Source organism: Ctenocephalides felis, unplaced genomic scaffold, assembly GCF_003426905.1.
Source record: "Ctenocephalides felis isolate EL2017-DRISC unplaced genomic scaffold, ASM342690v1 CF-g0.4_SCAFFOLD_00845, whole genome shotgun sequence".
Classification (NCBI taxonomy): Eukaryota; Metazoa; Arthropoda; class Insecta; order Siphonaptera; family Pulicidae; genus Ctenocephalides; species Ctenocephalides felis.
In genome coordinates, this window is record NW_020536999.1 from 54,036,974 (window position 1) to 54,056,448 (window position 19,475).

General features: G+C 27.2%; 1 protein-coding gene across 1 annotated transcript; it reads left to right on the plus strand.

Annotated features, from left to right (window-relative positions):
• The first annotated feature begins 4,341 nt into the window (after window positions 1-4,341).
• LOC113363196 (actin-binding Rho-activating protein-like) lies at window positions 4,342-18,615 on the plus strand. Its single transcript, XM_026605681.1, has 5 exons — window positions 4,342-4,542; window positions 14,881-15,020; window positions 16,600-16,768; window positions 17,192-17,284; window positions 18,387-18,615. Exons 1-5 carry the CDS (start codon window positions 4,498-4,500, stop codon window positions 18,510-18,512), a joined length of 573 nt encoding a protein of 190 aa, XP_026461466.1. The 5' UTR covers window positions 4,342-4,497; the 3' UTR covers window positions 18,513-18,615.
• Window positions 18,616-19,475: the final 860 nt, after the last annotated feature.

Sequence of the window (19,475 nt, forward strand, 5' to 3'; positions counted from 1 at the left end):
TTTATCGATGTCTGTAACCGTCAAATTTGACAACCCGATAAGAATCATTATTATGTTACTACTACTGCTTCGGAATATCAAACTCAGCAGTGACATCTAAAGAGATGGAAGTGTTTTCTGTTGTCTTAAACTTTTTGAATTTTTATTGTTGATCATTCTTTTAAAGTGTGTCTAGTATTACAAAAACAACAAAATCTGTAAGTTACCATTGTATAATAATAGTAATATTTTATTTAATATATAAAAGTATATAAGGCAAGTAAAAAACGGTTAAGACGATTTTTTAGGATGCCCGTCAAAAAGACATCTTAATTTTATCATGCTTTTATTTTGGGTTATGTAGGTATTAAATTATAGGTTTGTAATTACTTTGATTACTAACATTAAATAATTTTAATTACGTTTATAGTATTCTACAACAATTTTTCGACAATTTTGCAATCGTTTGACAACTGATCATCAGAATTGGCACAGTTCAGGTCAGTAAGTTTCTCTTTCTTTGCCTACTTCACGACAATCACAAGTTCATTCAAAGATTCAAAGTTTGATTAACCTGTCATCAACTTACAATAAGTTAACTTACAACTTACAACTAGTTTTTTATCACTTAAATAAAGAGTTAAATATCATGAGTAATATTGCAAAATTTCAGGATATGTTACCATTCATGTATGGTACAACATTTTGTGTATGCTATTGTTTGAAGTGTTTTGAAGGTGCACAATGCCGTTGATATTTTAAAACAATCTGTCTAGCCGTTTGCAACGATGATTAGCCTCATATCAGGCTATTATCTATAAGTCAATCATTTTACGTGTTTTCTCTCTAAGTGTTTAATACCTTAGAGCCGACTACACCTTCACTTTTCTCTGGTCTCGAAACCCTATGGATGTCGTCAGGTATTCATTTGTGGGGCCGACTAAGCCTTCACTTTTCTCTGGTCTCGAAACCCCATGGCCGTCGTCAGGTATTCATTTGTGGGGCCGGATGTAGCAATTGCTCTTCATTTTTAGTAATTAAGGTATTATTTTTCTTTACTACTAATTGGCGTTATGCACTTTTATTCTTATTTCCTTGGAACGCAAATTTGTGAAAACTTTTGTTATAAATGTGCGTATTTAATTTTCGGATTCAATAGTAATTTAACATTATCACATATTGTTTTAAAACGGGGCACCCAACAAGAATTCTGAATTATATGATCCTAATATGTTTATCAAGATCTTAACTCTCAAGTGTTGCAAATATTTTTATATTATGAGGAAAAACTTTCAAAATAAATATAATATATATATATATATATATATATATATATATATATATATATATTCTTTTGCACAAGTTTGGAGTTCAATAATTTTATATATAATATTTTTCTGTGTTTTTCCTGATTTGGTATGTATATAATTTTCTCCTTTTTATATTTTTTCATTTATTATCAACTATTGTTATCTATGTAATATGTTTTTTTAGATTACTGAATGATGACATACGTTAAGTGTCGAAACGTTTAATAAAATTTTTTTATTTTAACCTTTTTTAATTCGACGATTTGGCTGCAAAATATTTCAAATACATACATATATACATATATATATATATATATATATATATTGAATGGTAGAGTCTTGGATTTGTGTATATTTTGTAGAGTTTCGAACAAGAATCCAAAAATAATACAAAATAAAAAACAAGAAAAGTTTTTAAAAAACAATTTCTTTATTTAATTATTTGTTTATTGTCAACGTTTCGGAACTAGGTACGTTCCATCTTCAGGACATCTGTCAAAAAACATGATCTTGATGAGATTTAAGCAAACAATATGTTTAGGAATAGAAAATAGATTTTTCTTAAATAATAAATTGTAACAAGTAATAATGTACAGAAATATGATAATATGATCAAAAAGAAAATGATAAAAATAAATGAATGAAATGAATGAAATGGGTCATTTGTTGTGATATAATTGGTTTGATTTTCATAATATAATTTATATTTGCTCAAAATCAAATTGGATCTTTGTGCCTTACCCTGCTATATATATATATATATATATATATATATATATATATATATAATATATACTTTTTATTAAATTTACTTTAATTCATGGTATGTTACTTGGAACTTTTCAAAAATCAGGTCAAAGAAGAGATACCTAATTCATTTTCTATCTCTCCTCGCATAAGCTCAGTAGTATTATTTACAATTATACACAAACTCCAGAATCTAAAAAAAATCTGAAAAACGCAATCAATATTTGATTAAATGGAATTTGTAATGACTATGTAAGTCGAAAGACCAAAAAAGACTTGTATTGGATTATGCCATGTTTTCTATAGAAAATGTATGTAACTGCCACTTTGATTGTATTAATAAAATATAGACAAACTAATGGGGTTTATTGTTTTTATAATACCTTATTGTATATAGCATTCAAACAACACATTCTTACACAATTAAATTAAAATATAAATTTTTTTGATACTCTAGAAATTGTTTAGAAAATACCTTACTTAGCAAAATAACGTTTGCCGGGCCAGCTAGTATATATATACATACATATATATATATATATATATATATATATATATATATATATATATATAATTCACATTTACTAGTGTTATTAAAATTCAAACAATTTCCGTGTGTCAAACTGCTTATATTTTTAACTTCTCATCTTGATTATTAAAATTTTGTGCTCAAGCGCATGCCAAGTAATTTTAATTGTTGTTCAAATTCATAAATAGGAATAATAATATGAAATAAATAATTTTGGTTTTGTTAATAAATAAATTATAATTGACTCCAAGTTATAGACTATTTTATTTTTCCCTTGATAATATGTGATATATATTTATATACAATGTTATACATTGCCTTTGAGCACGAATGTATTTGTAAAAATACACACACTGCTAGTAAAAATATTGAATAGAATTTTGATGCATTACATCTACATCTACAAAATATTAAATAGAATTTTGATCCATTACATCTACATATTTAAAGATAGATTTATAGATAGATATATTTACATATTTATAGATAGATATATTTACATTTACTTAAGCAGATAGTTTTACTATGCATTTAATTGTTTTACTATTAATTTAATTACACTTGCATCCGTGGATAAGAGCATCTACATATATGCCTTACCTGATTTTTGCAAATAGAGAATGCTCTCTAATGGTATGTATTACAAATAATTCAAAAAAACAATGGATTTCAATTGATGGGAAGACGTTCTGATTAGTTTTTGGCAAAGGCAGATCCAGCCGTTTAGAAAAAATGGGGCAAAGGTTGCCTAAAATGGTAATACAGTTTTTGGCATAATATAGAATTTTAAATAAGTACAAATTTTGTTTACATTTTTATGAGTTTCGTACCTATATGTTCATTCCGTATGATATACGCTTTGAAAAAAGTTCAAAATTTTCATAAAATTCAAAATATAAAAATAAATTTCAAATGTTTCAAAAAAGTCAATCCTTTTCAAAAATTTTAAGTCTCAAAAATCGAATTTTTTCAAGGTTTTCAAAAAAATTTAAAACTTTTTAAAAAATTTAATTTTTGGTACCGGAATCCTGACTCAGGCAGCACGAGATGATCTTAGGGATTAGTAGGCTATCCGTGGGCTATCTGTAGGCTATCCGTAGGCTATCCGTAGGCTAACGGTCCAGCTTGTCCTATCCGTATCCCTGACATGTAACTATGTCCCACCCAAAATGCGCAATTTGCCTTAAGGCACGATGTCATCTCCTAATCATCTTCTAATTTTATATGACTCTTTCTGATTAAATTCTTTATAAGAAGTAATATTGAACTGATTTGATCAAGATGTGTGACTTCAATAATTATATGTATTAGGTTGTCTTTTGAATAAAGAGCAAAAAAGCGGAAGGGAGATATTTGACAAATATGTTGATTTCCTATGTTAAAGAGACCTATGGTTAGTTTCTAATAATATCAAAGCTGCATTATTGTAATGTAATGTTCTATTTTATAAGCAAGAGTAACTATAGCTATATAAAAGTATATCATCTCATTTATGATGTTCAATTGCATGGCCAAGTTTTATCTGATGAAGTTGCCATGCCGAAAGTGTACATATATTTGATGATGAACAACAGCGCATGTGCGTTCTGGTGATGAATGTCCACCAGTGCATGAATGAAAGCACTTTGAGGCCACAAGATGCGCATACCGACATATTTCGCCGAATATTTTGATAAATCTCGATGTTTATTTATATCTTATACATATAATTTTTTACACTTGGTAACTCATCGCAATGAGCGCGCCAACGGATCAAAATAGTGTGCTTCAGTTAACCGTCGAATACACTGCTTCATAAAACCAATTGGCAACTTTGTGCTTTCTTCGGATAAATTAAAAAAAATTGTGAAATTATTTCTAGAATTTGATAACTTATTTTAAAGTGATAATTTTTTTATCGTTTAAAAATATCATTTGTTTTAATTTGCAAAAATGAGTGATGTTGATCATGAAGTTGGTGCCATTCGCTTTATCGTTGTAAGTAGAGAATTATTTGAGATAGCATCGTTTAATTTTTTTTTCTCTTAAGTTGATAACATACTTTTTAAGAATTATTTCATTTCGAATATTAATAAAATTTTATACGTTAAATATATAAAAAGTATACATAGTGTTTTAATGATATAGTTTCTTTATCCTGATTATTATTCTATATACTTTGCCAAAATATAATTCTCATAGTATTTAATGTTTATTGAGAAATATTTATACTTGTTATACCTTATTGACTCTTTAACTTTTATTTATTGGATTCATTAAAACTACAAGTTATATCAAATGTTTAACGTATTTGCTTAATAAATCTTCCACTAATATTTCATATTGCAAATTGCATTTTCTCTAGTAAAGGAATTTACAATTAAAATAAGAGCTATAATAACAGAGGGTTTGATTTTGGTAATGACTACTTGAAAACAATACTTTAAATGCACTTGATACAAAATATAATAATGTATATGTTTTTATTATATTCTTTATAGCATAATTGATTTTTATTTATAATTTATACTTTAATTACTTTTGACAAATTATACTATGTAAATAATAATGATAAAATTATATATTGCATTTAGCTTGTAACGGGCTCAAATTTAAAAAATTACAAAATAATGTAAACAATAAAAAAACTGTTTCAGATTTTTATCTATAAAATACAAGATTTTAGCAAACCGTTAATAATAATCCATCTTATAAAGTTTATTTTTTTGTGTTCTTATTTCTCACTAATAATCATCTATAAATTTATACACACGCATACACACGCATACACACACACACACACACATATATATATATATATATATATATATAAATTTTCTTCTATTCTGATTAATCAGCTAATATTATTACTATTGTTTTTTGTCAATATTGCTATTTAATTTTTTGATAACTATTCATTCTTCCTTTATATTTTTTATTTTTATTTTTTTCTAATAGATTATAATATTTACATATATATAAAAATAAGTCGGGTTTTCCTTCCTGACGAAATAACTCCAGAACGCACGAACCGATTTCGACAATTTTGCATTCGTTGGAAAGGTCTCGGGCTCCGCAATATATATATATATAGCTAAATAAATTAGTAGTGCATGGCATCGTGCCCTAATGCAAATTGCTGGAACTTTGCGCACCGTAATTAAAAATTCGAGTTTTACATTAGTGAGAATTATCAGAATTATGCTTGGTTAAGTCAACGAGCAATTCTTGCCGCAAAGAATAATGATGAACACGCACTGAATTTCCCCATTCAATCAAAAATTGCTGGCGATCTAGTGATATACCAATGATTCCGACTGGTCTTCCGTTTGACTTCAAACGATTGCAATTTCCAGTTCGCCTTGCGTTTGCAATTACAAGTCGCAAGGCCAATCGCTTAATGTTTGCGGGATAAATTTCAAATAGATTATTTAGAAAATCATTGTTTTTCTCATGGGCAGTTATACGTTGCCTGTTCTAGAGTTGGAAAACCATCCGCTTTGTTTGTGTTAACGTCAGACCAAAAAACGAAAAATGTGGTTTACCAAAGAGCACTTCAATGAAACGGATAATTTGCGGATTCACTTTTATTTACTTAGAGAAGTTCAACTAGAAACACTTCATTTTTGCAATCGAAATAAATTCATTACTGTTGTGTGATAAAATCAAATTTTTCTTTTTCAAATATAAAACAAACAAAAAATTTCTTCATCTTTCTCACGAAACCATCTGGTGGCGAAAAGGAGTTCGTCGACTTTGCTAGTTGCTTATATATTCTTCATATATTTTTCTTATATTATAATTAATGTAATGGTCAAGAGCTAGAGTTATCATGTTTATTCGATTTAAATATCATTGGATTACTGATAAATATTAACATTATAATATTCTTTATTTTGATGAAAATTATGTATAAATAATATAAATATAAATCTCGAAATGCTTTTGAGGGTATTTAATTTTTGAGGGTTTTGTATTATGGTATCATCAAAGCTTAGTGTATCAATGAGAGTACTACCCATTATTCCTAAGAACATATTTCAACTATAATTCATAGACTTATTTTTTGATACGTTTCTAATGGAAAAATAATAATTACACGATCATATTCTAAAGATAATAAGTCCTAAAAACGAGTTATAAAAATAGTGTTGTTGTTTTTTAATCTAATAATATATACTCAGTTATTTTGATTCCATTAAAACTATAAAATGTATATGATTTTTCTTGTTCCAAGGGCGAGTAAAACTTGAAATTTTTAATGAACACATTAGTTTTACGAGCGTTCTTGATGCTGATGCGTGTTTATAAGTGAGAAAACTCTATCAAAATTTTGATGCGCACATTCGAGATGATATGAAATGAAAATAACATAAATATATTGCAGATTTGTAGATATTTAGACATCAGCGATGAAAATATTTCACTTTTGCGTCATTGATGCTAACAAACAGGAAATCGTGATACCATGAACATTGAAACCATCAAAATAAATCTCACCTTAAGGAACACGTGTGCTAACGAAAACGAATCGTGTTCCAATTAAAGGAATTCAGATAATTTTGTTTTGATATTATTTCAATTTAGCATTCATAATTTCACAGCCGGTTTTCGTAAATTTAATTTATTTAGATTGAAAATAAATATTTGATTTTTTATGTTTTTTCCTTAATTGGATTGAATCAACACCTCTTTGTGACTCATGTATTTTTACATTTTTATTTTTATTCCATATATCTGATACCAAAATAGTACTCTTATTTTTATCCATTTTATAATGTAAAGTCAAATAATGTTGTTTTTGTAGCCTCTAACATAATGATGTTAATCTTCAATTTTTAACCTACTCTGAGCATAAAGAAACTCAATTAATTATAATTATTCTTAGCATGTGTATAATTGTTTGTTTTTAAAATGAGATTCGAGCTAATATAAATTTAGTTACTTCGTTACTACGTTTAAAGAGTCAGTCAGAATTAATATACATTTTTACAAAGATGTGACAGATATGATGATGTCTTAGAAGTGAGGTATGAAATCCAATGGATTTATAAAACAAAAAAATAAAAATGATATAATTGTATATGTTACATTTAATGGTATATCATTGTAAATTTTAACATTATGAAAAACCATGATTAGATGGATATATTTTCAATCTTTTCAATAATGAACCATTTCACTGGTCATATACTACCTACTACTTTACCACTGCATGTCTAGTTTCTTTGAAAACAAATGCACATATTTCGAAGTTCCTTTATTTATTAGAAATAATATTTAATCTTAGCGTTCAGAATTAATTCAAGCTAAATTTTATTATTATTTTTCGTATGGCCTAAAAATCTGCTTTAACAAATATATAAATTCAGTTATTGCCTACACCATTTCTATTGGCAGTGCTATAACCTTTTGTAACATGAGAATTATAAAGTAACTATATCGTCATTTTTTTTTCGTTTCTAGTTTTGTAGTCAAAATGTGATTTTGATCAGGTTTTTGCCAAAAACTTTAATTATTATTTTAAAGTGTATGTATATAATGTTTTGGAATGTTCAATTCTCGACACTTCGCAATCAATATTAAATAAAGTATAAGATCAAGTCATAAAATAAAAACAAAATTTTGGAGTAATGAAATTTTTAACAGTAATCATAACTGCATGTTCTACGAGCTGTGTTTTCTATCATATATTTTTGATAGTATTTTATTATATATTCTATCTAAGTATTTTCTCGAAAAGGCAAAATATATTAGATATGTATGTCTAACAGTATTGGCATAAATGCTGCAGCAATGCCTGTAATAAACTATTTTTACTTGATATTATATTTGAGATCGCGATCTAGAATTAGATCTCTTACAGATCTGTAAAATCAAGTGCAAATTTGATTTTATACTTCTTGATACCGAGCTGGACGAGTTTGGGATCGAACCAGGGCTAGTTTGTGCTAGCTCACGTCCTTAACTATTTAATCACGGCTGGATCTAGTAATGCAAAACGATGAGATTTTGCAAGGAAAACAGTAGAAATTTGATTTTGATCAGACTTTTGCTTTCAAGAGTTTGGTCGACTACATAAAAAGAACTTATTATTTTAAAGTGTTTATTATTTTATGTCTCTTCAAATCGTGTGACATAGCAAATAGCAATCAATAATAGATTTACTATGGGATCGAGTCATAGCGTCGTAAAACAAAAACAAAATTTCTGAGTAATGAAAAATGTCGAGATTTTACACGAGTGACGTGTGTTTGGGACGTTCAAGGTCCTGGTTATATTTAAAGCGCGTTCGTTCCGAAGGAATTCCGACTCGTCCGCGGATGTTGACCAGAAATAGAAGAACTTGCCGTCGTTATTCAAGATTATGTCCTGATACTTGACGTTATTCATCTCGTCCCGAGCCAATGTAAATACGTTGGCCTCTGATGCGTCGTTTGTCATACCGAGACTTCGCTCTGATCATTATTCATCAAACCGACAATAAACCAATGACTACTTAACTCAAATCCGCAGGAATGCTAACTATTTATTTTCGGTTTCAAAACAAACACGAGTTCATTTTGTAGGAGGATAATTAAAATGATTGCTAAATTGAAATACACGATTGAAGATTAATCATAAACATTGAGCAATTTATGTGAAACTAAATATTAACCTAGAATTCACTTCATTTCACATACTTGAATTAAACTACAAATATTTCCTTATACGGCAAAGGTATTTGAATATGTATAAAATGTTTGTTGGTTTTAACTTACAATTAGTTATTTATGTTTTTAAATATATAGTGTTTGATCATTTAAAATAAATTTGGTTATAAATATATTTATAATAATTTCAATATGAAATAAAATCACTATCATATCATGCAGAAACTGTTAGGTGCATTTTTGAAAGTGATTAAATCCATAATTTTTTTCGAATTTCTCTGGATTTAATCAAATTTGGAGCTGAAATTAGAAGATTTGTTACTTGGCATTATTAAAGATTTCCTATCAGAAAGAGCAGTAAGAACCAAGGTTGGTAACGTGACAAGTAGCAGATGCAAAATAAACTGTGGAGTCCCACAAGGCTCAATATTAGGACCTCCATTATATCTCATCTATACAAATAATCTTCAAGAGCCGACGATACTGCTATAGTTTATGTAGAAAAAGACGAAAAAAATACTAGAAGAAATGATTAACAAGGACATGAAGTTATATTCGGCTAATAGAATAATGATTAACATTGGAAAAACAAAATATATACATTTTAAACAAAAAAAAATGTGAGGAGACTACTGAAATAAATATAATACATAATACAGAGATAGAATTAGTGGAATACATAAAATACCTGGGCCTTATAATACATAAAAGGCTAACATGGACAGAACATATAAATGAACTAACAAAAAATATAGCGGCATTAACAGGAGCTTTGAAAAGCATCCACTTTTTCAGCAACAAAATAAGATATTATTTCTTAAAATGCATATAATACCCATAATTTTATATGAAATAACAACATGGAGCCAAACAACTAAAGCTAACTTAAATGACAATGAATTTTCGACATACACCCGCCAATTACTTACAGACAGTATCAAATATTCATTCACTAAATATCATAAATAATATAGAGAAATGCAAATTAATACACAAAATGAAATTGTTGAGTTTATCAAAATGCCTTGGAATTTATGTATACATCCTCAGACAAATTCTATAGGAAACCCCAAGCAAAGGAAAAAATTATGATATTTTATAATCAGTTTCAATCGTCTAAAATTTATTGAAGGTATAAAAAGGTTTTATACCTTCATATTTTTAATATTTTTATTTTGAACACTCGTTGAGATTTGATATTATTCAAAAAAAATTAATTATTTATATAACATATACTATATAGTTGTCATCTTTGATTATGTGAAATACTATACAAACCAAGTACATGATTTTTTCATAATATTCATTAAATAATAAATAATAATAATTATTATTATTTTACATGTTATATAAATTAATATGTAAAAAATTATTAAATTTGCTTCTAAAATAATTTATTTCGATAATTATGTATGTGTATGAATAATATTCATCAATGAGTTTTGCTCTCATTGTTCAGTACCTCTGTTTTGTTTTCTGTAAATGTAATTGATGAGAAATTGAACGATTTGTTTGAAGCTGCCATTAAATTTAATGATGCACATAAAATTTCTTGTACTCAAAGTTATCGTGTTTTATTGAGTTTTAAATAGTACTTATTTTAAAATACTAATCTACCTTAACGAACAGCATAAAATTGGCCTGTTTATTGCTTGACTAAACATATTTCAATTTGTCACAGATTGTCGAAAATTTGATTTATTTTTGTTTTGAAAACATTGTTTTCTAATAAATGCATTGAATAGTTTTTGCTTTCAATAGTTAAGGTATTGTGTAAATATATTGAGCTTTTAAGTTATTGACTCATAAATAATTCGTAGTATATGGTGGTAATAGCTCGTTTGATCCTTATAATATCAAATTAAAAATGAAGATAAACTCATAGAAAAATTGGATACGGAAGGTGTTGATAATTTTAAACTTTTTTACAACTCAAAATTATATTTGAATTGAATCTGGGTAGTAGTAACTGAAATCATAAGGTAAATAATTATTAACTGCATATGATGAGTTTTTATTTCTGTTGTTTATGCTCGTAATTTTAACTATAAAAAATAATATTATATATTTCTCTTAAATACAAATTACTTTTAATTTTCGTATGTTTATGCATCTAAATTTGACAAGCTCTGAATGAATATTATTATTTATAAATATTTATTTTTTGTGAGTTTTTCTTCTTTTCAAGCTCAAACGAGGTGGAACAGATTTGTAAAAATATAACAAATTAAGATGAATTTAAACAAATTAAATAGATATGATTTTGAGAAAGAATAACGATAATTATTAATGCAAAAATGTAAAAAATATTTTTAGAATTGTTAGTGAGAATCAAGCTTGAAGTGCATCAGTAATTAAATAATTCAGTAATTAAATTGCAGGAAAGAACTGAATTTAAACGTCTTCGTTTAAATATTTGCACAATTCAACTTCAGTCAGTTAGTAAATGATGGTTAGTTGATTTATAATATAATTTCAATTTGAAATTAATATTGCAAGCATGTACAAATTACTTAATTGAATATTTTGTAATGCTCCTGTAAGCAAAACAAGATCACTATGTTATATATAATTTGTTAAATATAAAAGCCGAGAAAATTAGGCTCTGTCTATGCAAAAATTCAGGTTCAAACCACATTCCGAGCAGCCTGATTTCAAACAGTAGCAATAACCATTTTCAAATACAGATGTAAGAATAAAAATATTGTTTCAAGTGAAAGTAGTTCCTTCGGGGAGTTAAATGAAAAATACTTACAGCCATTAGGTAACTTTCAAAATGTTTTCTTAAAGTGGAAAGTTAGCAATTCACATAGACATGGCAACAAAATAGTATTAGACAATCAGAAATTTTTTCTAAATTTATTTCTTGCTATAACATCCAATATAATTCAGTGTCATGGACTTGTTCACTACGAAATTCTTGTAAGTCATTAAATGATTTTCTAGTTGCCGTCCATTTCATAATATTTCGTAAGCCGATGATCTTGATCTTCGCGAAGGAACTATAAATATAAACTATTGGACGCTTGTAAAACCATATTCATTAACACGATGTATGCTTGTACTAAAATTAGATATCGTGTATTAATTCGAATCGCAGACGTCCGCTCGTCGAAAGATTTATGCAAATTTCTAAAATAGAGTTTTACACAATCCGAATTACTAACACTAATGCGAATTAAAATTAACCGAACTTTACATAAAATTCGCGAAAAAATCGTTTAAAACGTGCAGTTAAACATGTCGAAAAGCTAAACAACTATAAGCGGCTGTGGAAGTCGATGTACAGATTAAAATTCTAAATGTGAAAAACTAAGGCTTAGGGGAATTTTGAACGTGATCCGTGAACAAAATTCCAATGTTATTTTCGATCTCTCCAATTTAATGCACGCACACACATTATATTTATATGTGGTGTGTGTATATACACACTGTATATATATATATATATATATATATATATATATATATATATGCATTTTTGATGAATTAATAATTGATTCAAATTTAAACTGTAAGTAAAAAAGTGATTTTCATACGTTTCCGTTTACGATAACACCATCAGTCAGTGGAATGACTAAAATTGGTTTCAAAAGAATTGCAATATTTAATGAATATGTGTTAGAATACTAACACATTCAGACAATTATAAAAGTTGCACCGATTCAGCTGTGGGGATGCGCCAGCAAATCTAACATCAAAATCCTGCAAAGAATACAAAACAAAGCCATCAGACTCTGCCTCTCAGCACCCAGATATGTACTAAGCTGGCTTTTCCATCAGGATACAAACCTGAATACGGTGCAGGAAGAAATACTTCGATACTCCAAGAAACATGCTGAAAGACTGGCTGAACACCCGAACGGACCTCGCCAGAAAACTGCTTTGAAGACAACCTTCCAAAAAGACTGAAACGCAAACACCAGCCACAACACAGATTACTTCCACAAACAACCACAATTAACCATAGCCCTTATATTTACTGAATGTCCACACGGACAGTAGTAAATCTTTATGTATAATAATAAAAAAAAACAAAGTTGCGCCGAGAGTCATCTAAATTCACTTGCCAGACAACTACGCCACAACCATATGCTTATTTATCTATGGCCACAACACTACCATTAAGGCAAGATTAAAAAAGAAATCTTAGGCAATAATCAGAAGTCCTACGATTTCACTTGTTGTCCATTTTAGGACAGGTGACTAATGAGAAACAATACATTAGTTGTTCATATGATCTTTTAAATGAAAAGCATTTTTTGCACGTCACACAAAGTTTTGCACAAAGTTCGGATCTTATCTACAGACAGTAAAGGTTTTTGTAGTCTGTTTCTTGATCATATACAGCCATCCAGAGCGATAATTTGCAAATATGAAACTAATTCACTTAGAGGCAAATTCTCGTATAAAATAAAAATGATATGGTAACGCTATGTTACGGGTCTATCTTCGTATGAGTTGGTAGTAACGATTCGAAAAGGCTATGAATTTGCTGTGCGATTAGGCGTTTTGCTCATAAAACCTAACCTACTAAAGTCCACAAACCTCAAATAACAATTTTATCTAAGTGCAACTTTCTGGTGTCTCTTTGATAACAAAAACGTGAAGTTAGGTTTTATGTGTAAAAACCTGATATATAGCTTTTTGAAAGTTTATTACTACCAGCTCCTTCGGAGATGGACCCGTAATATATTACAATATCATTTTTTTTTTTTCCGAGAATTATCTCCTAAATTGTAAAATGAATCTAAATATGTCATCACATTGTAATCTTTTGTTTACATTATGACATAAAACCAAAAAAAATATTTTTCAAAATTCAAAAATTCAAAAAAAAATCAAGATGAACCCCTGGGTTATTATTTTGAAAATTTTACGTTATCAATCAAAGTGATATCTGATATACTTCTGCACACGTGCAAATGGTAAATTGACATATATGTTTGTACTCGTATATACATATTTTCTTCTGTAATGAATAAAATATCGAATGATTGATAAAAGATAGGACCAACGGTGGCGTAATCGGTACGGACGTGGGCTAGCACCAACTAGTCTGGCATCAGGCAGTATGATGCCAAATTTCACTTGAATGTTATATAGATCTCAATATGATTTCAAGTGAAAATCGCCTTTCATGGGCATCGCTACATATAAAAATATATACGCCAAAACTATTGGATATACATATCTAATATATAATTAACCAAAAATAAGAGTGGCTAATTACTGGGTTGTCTTCTTGAAAACAATATATTTAGGTTAAGATTAACAACTTATAGAACACGTACTTTTGATTGCTGTTCAAATAGAATTTAAAAAATGATAAAACTACCGAAGCCAGGTGCAAATGTGATGGTATTACGATACTCAAATAAAATAATCACAAAAATTATTATTCCGTACTTATATACCAACTTTCGATACATACGTTTATATTTTTTTATAAATGATGTTAAAAACTATTCAGAACGTTTTAAAAAAACTGTAATTAACATAGATGTCCATAATAATATTTGACGTTTATGAAAGTGCATCTAAGAATTATCAATTTCAAAAAAGCACTAGACCGGTTTTTATCCAAGTTTTATCTACAATATGAATCAAATTTATTTGCACCATATATCTTTTTTAATAAATTATTTTAATTGACTTACTTATCTGGTTAATTTTCTTCCAGGATTCTCCTCTAAGCGATAAAGTAGCCAAATTCAATAAAGTTGTGAACAAACACTTAGAAGCCCAAGCTCTTAATCCATTCTCTCAAACCGACGGTAGAAAATCACCTAGACCAGTATTTTCGAAGGAAGAATATGGCCGGTAAGAAAACCTAGAAACTAAAATTATTAAATATTATATATTGTCTTAGTTGAATACGAGGAAGTTAACAAAAACAAACGATTATTAATGATCATTAATTGGTGTTCTTGTGTATGGTAGAATTAAAATTTAGAATCTAATCAAGCTTAGGAATAATTTTGGCACGAATTGCGAGATTACATAGAGTGGTATATTGCCAAAAACGTTTCTAGCCTTTTGTGTCTGCATTGAATAATGTGTAAAGAATTAATTTCAAAAAAATATCTAACAAAGACAACTTATCTCCCGTTTTTGTTTTTTGTAGTTACAATCATTTCCAAACTTTTTATAACTGCGCCTCCCAGTTTAAAAACAATATTGTTGCGCTTTCTTAATTTTTCTAAATTTTAAATTCATAAATACTCAACTAATATTAATATTAGTTAAAGTAATTAATATTAGTTAACTAATATTAATAATTATAATGTATATGACGGGCAACAAAATAATACACAATATTATATAAAAATATAAATAAAAATAATTATTTATTTATTTATATCCAATTTTTTGGTTTTTATTGAATATAGTATTTGGAAACGCTGCATGACTCTCATTTAACAACCCCACAGGTTGGAAATCACTGGTGTAATAGATCAATCTCAACACCACATAATTTAGTATCATTTTATTATGATTATCATCAGCATTATTTTTTATATTATTATTTATTATTCAATTTTGTTAACATTTTTCTTGTAATTATTATATATTAGCATTTTTTATATTTTTATTATCAATTATCACAGATATAAATTTATACTGGCAAATGTAATAATCTTTTGTAATACTTTAATGTTTTATTAATTTTTAATTATATTTATATTAATGTGATTTGCAGTATAAAGTTACAGTAAAAACACTCATTACAGTAAAAAATGATAAATTATTATTTTATATAATTGGCAATAATAAAAAAATATAATAATCTATCAAATTGTTTGCGTAACTATAATACAATGTTTTGGATTTGAAATTTATTGATGTCTTGAGATCTTCTGACATTAAAAAATCTTATAATTGTCCAAATTTTTTAATTTGCATTTGAAAACCTAAAAAATAGGCGCAGTATAGAAAAGATAATACTCCTAACTTAGGTATAATAAGATAATACTTCCTAAAAATAATTATGATATTTCACATCAATAATAATCATGATGATTTAACATTATAAAAATAATAATGGTGATTCAACATCTTAAATTAAGAGAGTTAAATAAAATCGTTAAGATAATCTTGGCAAAAATTGGAAAATAGAATGTGTCTTAAGAAGACACATTCTATTGAAAATTATTTATAGGCGTATTATTAGTAAAATATTGTTTGAAATAAGTATTTTCAATAAATCTTAAATTAGACTAAAAATATCAAATTAGATTTTAAAAAATTTGATGATGATGCTGTCGCATTTACCATCGATAAATTTCATAATATGTAGTGGTAATAAAATAAAAAGTGTTTATCCCAGTTAGATCAAATATTTCAAAAATATAGCTAGAAGTATATCTCATTTCAAGTTATTCAACTTTTTTTATTATAGCCCAGCTGCTGGAAGTTTATCAGAAGCACGAAGTGCAAAAGCATCTCTTCACATATGCCGCGAAATGTTAGAACTTTGCACAATTATAAATGACAATGGCATTGCCCTAGGCGAAAATCACCCACATGCCCCTGGAGGATCAGTTATATTATTTGGAGAACTATTCAATGTAAGTATAAAAAAAATCAATAAAACTGCATAAACAGATAAATTATCCTAATATCCAGGCTATGTATTCTATTTCGAAGACATGGTAATCCATGTACTATTGTATGTAACATCACTCGAAAAAGTAAAAATAAACAAAATAATATAATGTATATATTTCCTTATAATATCTTACACATGTGTTATTTTTATACTTCTTCAACTACTGGGTTTCCTTCTAGTCAAAACTGCCAATTAAATAATACGAGTATATGAAACATGAGGATTAAATAATGCAATTATTCAATAATTATAAAATAAACATGATTAGAACTAAATTTGGGCTTTTTGTGTAATTCAATTCGTATGCTGTTAAGTGGTTCAACACAAAACCGAATATTTTTTAAATCTAAGTGCTGATAAAATAACCAAATTTTTTTTTCAGATATACACATACATCTCAGATAAACTTGTGGGCATGTTATTGCGAGCTCGAAAACACAAATTGATCGATTTCGAAGGAGAAGTATTATTTCAGGTAATTTATTTTGCAGATATTTTATAACTTGATTTGATTTATGAAAACTTGGTTGTTAAATATTTACTCAAATGATCTTTAAACAACTTTAAAACAACATATAATAATAACTAGTGGGGTGCATGGCATCGTGCCTTAAGGCAAATTGCTGGAACTTCCCGTACCGTAATTAAAAATTTTAGTACGGAACCCAAAAAAAAATTACACAAAATGTATGCACATTATAAAAACCTTTATAAAATATCTGATAATTTGATGTACATATGTCCAATAAACATTTTAGACCTGTCTTCGCCAAAAACTAGTCAGCACGTCTCCTTATCAATACGAATCGAATGTTTTGTTTGAATTATTCATTTCGGTTGATTGGTGTTCTCGAAATCGTCGACGAAAATTTGTATCCGCACGTACACACACTCACACACACATACATCCATTTTTTTCTAAGGTATGCCAAAATGTTCAAAAACCTTTGAAACATAAAGATATATAAAAATTTTCATTTTCGATTTTTTGCGATTACTATAACTTACCCTACGGGAAGTTAATAAAATCTCCTATACGTCAACCATAATTCTTTTATGGGTATGCAAATTGTATGATAAACAATATTTAGCCCAATCTTAATTGAAAATAAAATACTTGTAACGGATTTTTTACACAAATTAAAAATAAATTTATACTAATAATCACATTTAAAATTGGTGTTTCAAAGATAAACGATTTATACACAATTTAAACAACTTCTGCACTCTCATAAGTGTTAAAATGAACTATTTTTTATAATACACAGAACATATCACCAATAAATAAAATCACTTTTGGGTTTATTACATTAAAAAACAATTAATTAAAAATTTACTTAATTATCCTTGAAATAATGTTGAAGGCTAAATGTTTCCAGTACAAGTTTGAAAAGCCAAAAATTACATAAACTATATGAAAACATATATTTATATAAAATCCAAAAATGTGGTTAATATAACTATTTTTTGCTGAAAATTTAATACTATTTAACAATTATTGTAAAATACGTAGATTTTCCACAAACAGAAGGTGAGAGTTCTTGTCTGCTATATTATCATTTTCTTTTCATTTTCAGAGGAGAGATGACGAGGTACCAATATTTTTACTCAAACCCATGAATGAAATCAAAGAAATTTTCAAGGACAAAGAATCTGACATACGAAGATCAATCAGCCCAAATCCACAAACTATAGAAAGTTAATTATACAATAATCAAAATTTAAAAAAAATTATAGGTATAATTGAAACATGTGCTCACACTTATGATCGTTAAGCACAATCGACCAAAGAAATTATGTGTAATTTGTATTTAAACTAAACTGTATTTAATATATGTTGTAATTACGAAACTTATTATACTTTCTAGTCAAATCTAAACATGTTGTACTTATATTCTATCATTATTCTAATTATCTCTAAACTTCTGCATAAATAAAGCGTATAATCATTTATTTAATTTTATTTGTAATCCAAATAATTGTACATAATTAGGAAAATTATATAGGCATATAATATTTTGTTAGGTTTAATAAATTAATTTAAACTATATTAGTAAAGTGCTGTTTTATTTCAAATAATGCCATGATATTATAAAATAATATTTTTAAAATATAATTCATTATTTACTTACATGAATAGTTTCTAGGCTTCTTATTGTTTTGGTTTATAATTATTGTTCAGATCCTAATTAGTAACAAATTATTGAAAAATCTTTCTCTGGCTACATGTACATAAAAATAGAATATTCACTTATTTATTTTAATACAAAATTTAGTTGAAAAATTAGGAGACAAGAACTAAAATTTGTTGTTAACTTTTTAGATAGCACAATGGGAATGCCAAATTAAATTCATTGATACTATTTAGGAAATTTTTACCCAAGCTATTCCAATAATATATTATATAATAGTTTGGTAAAGTCAGTGGCGTACTTAAATGGACAATAAATCAAAAATCCATACAATAAAATATATTTGCAGCACAATCAAAAAATAGTTTATATTAATAAATTATGCAAATCTGTAAAATATGAGCTGAAAAAATTTTATTTGATATTTAACAAAAGTTTTTTATCGTATTATTATGATAAACATCTTAAAAACATGGTAAAATATCAAAGATTAAAGTTTGACTCTCAAACTTAAAACTTTCTCAAATAAATCAC

Coding starts and splice junctions, on each gene's coding strand:
- LOC113363196 (XM_026605681.1), top strand. CDS start 4,498: ATGAGTGATGTTGATCATGAAGTTGGTGCCATTCGCTTTATCGTT. Junction 15,021..16,599: donor TCGAAGGAAGAATATGGCCG/GTAAGAAAACCT, acceptor TTTTTATTATAG/CCCAGCTGCTGGAAGTTTAT. Junction 16,769..17,191: donor TATTTGGAGAACTATTCAAT/GTAAGTATAAAA, acceptor TTTTTTTTTCAG/ATATACACATACATCTCAGA.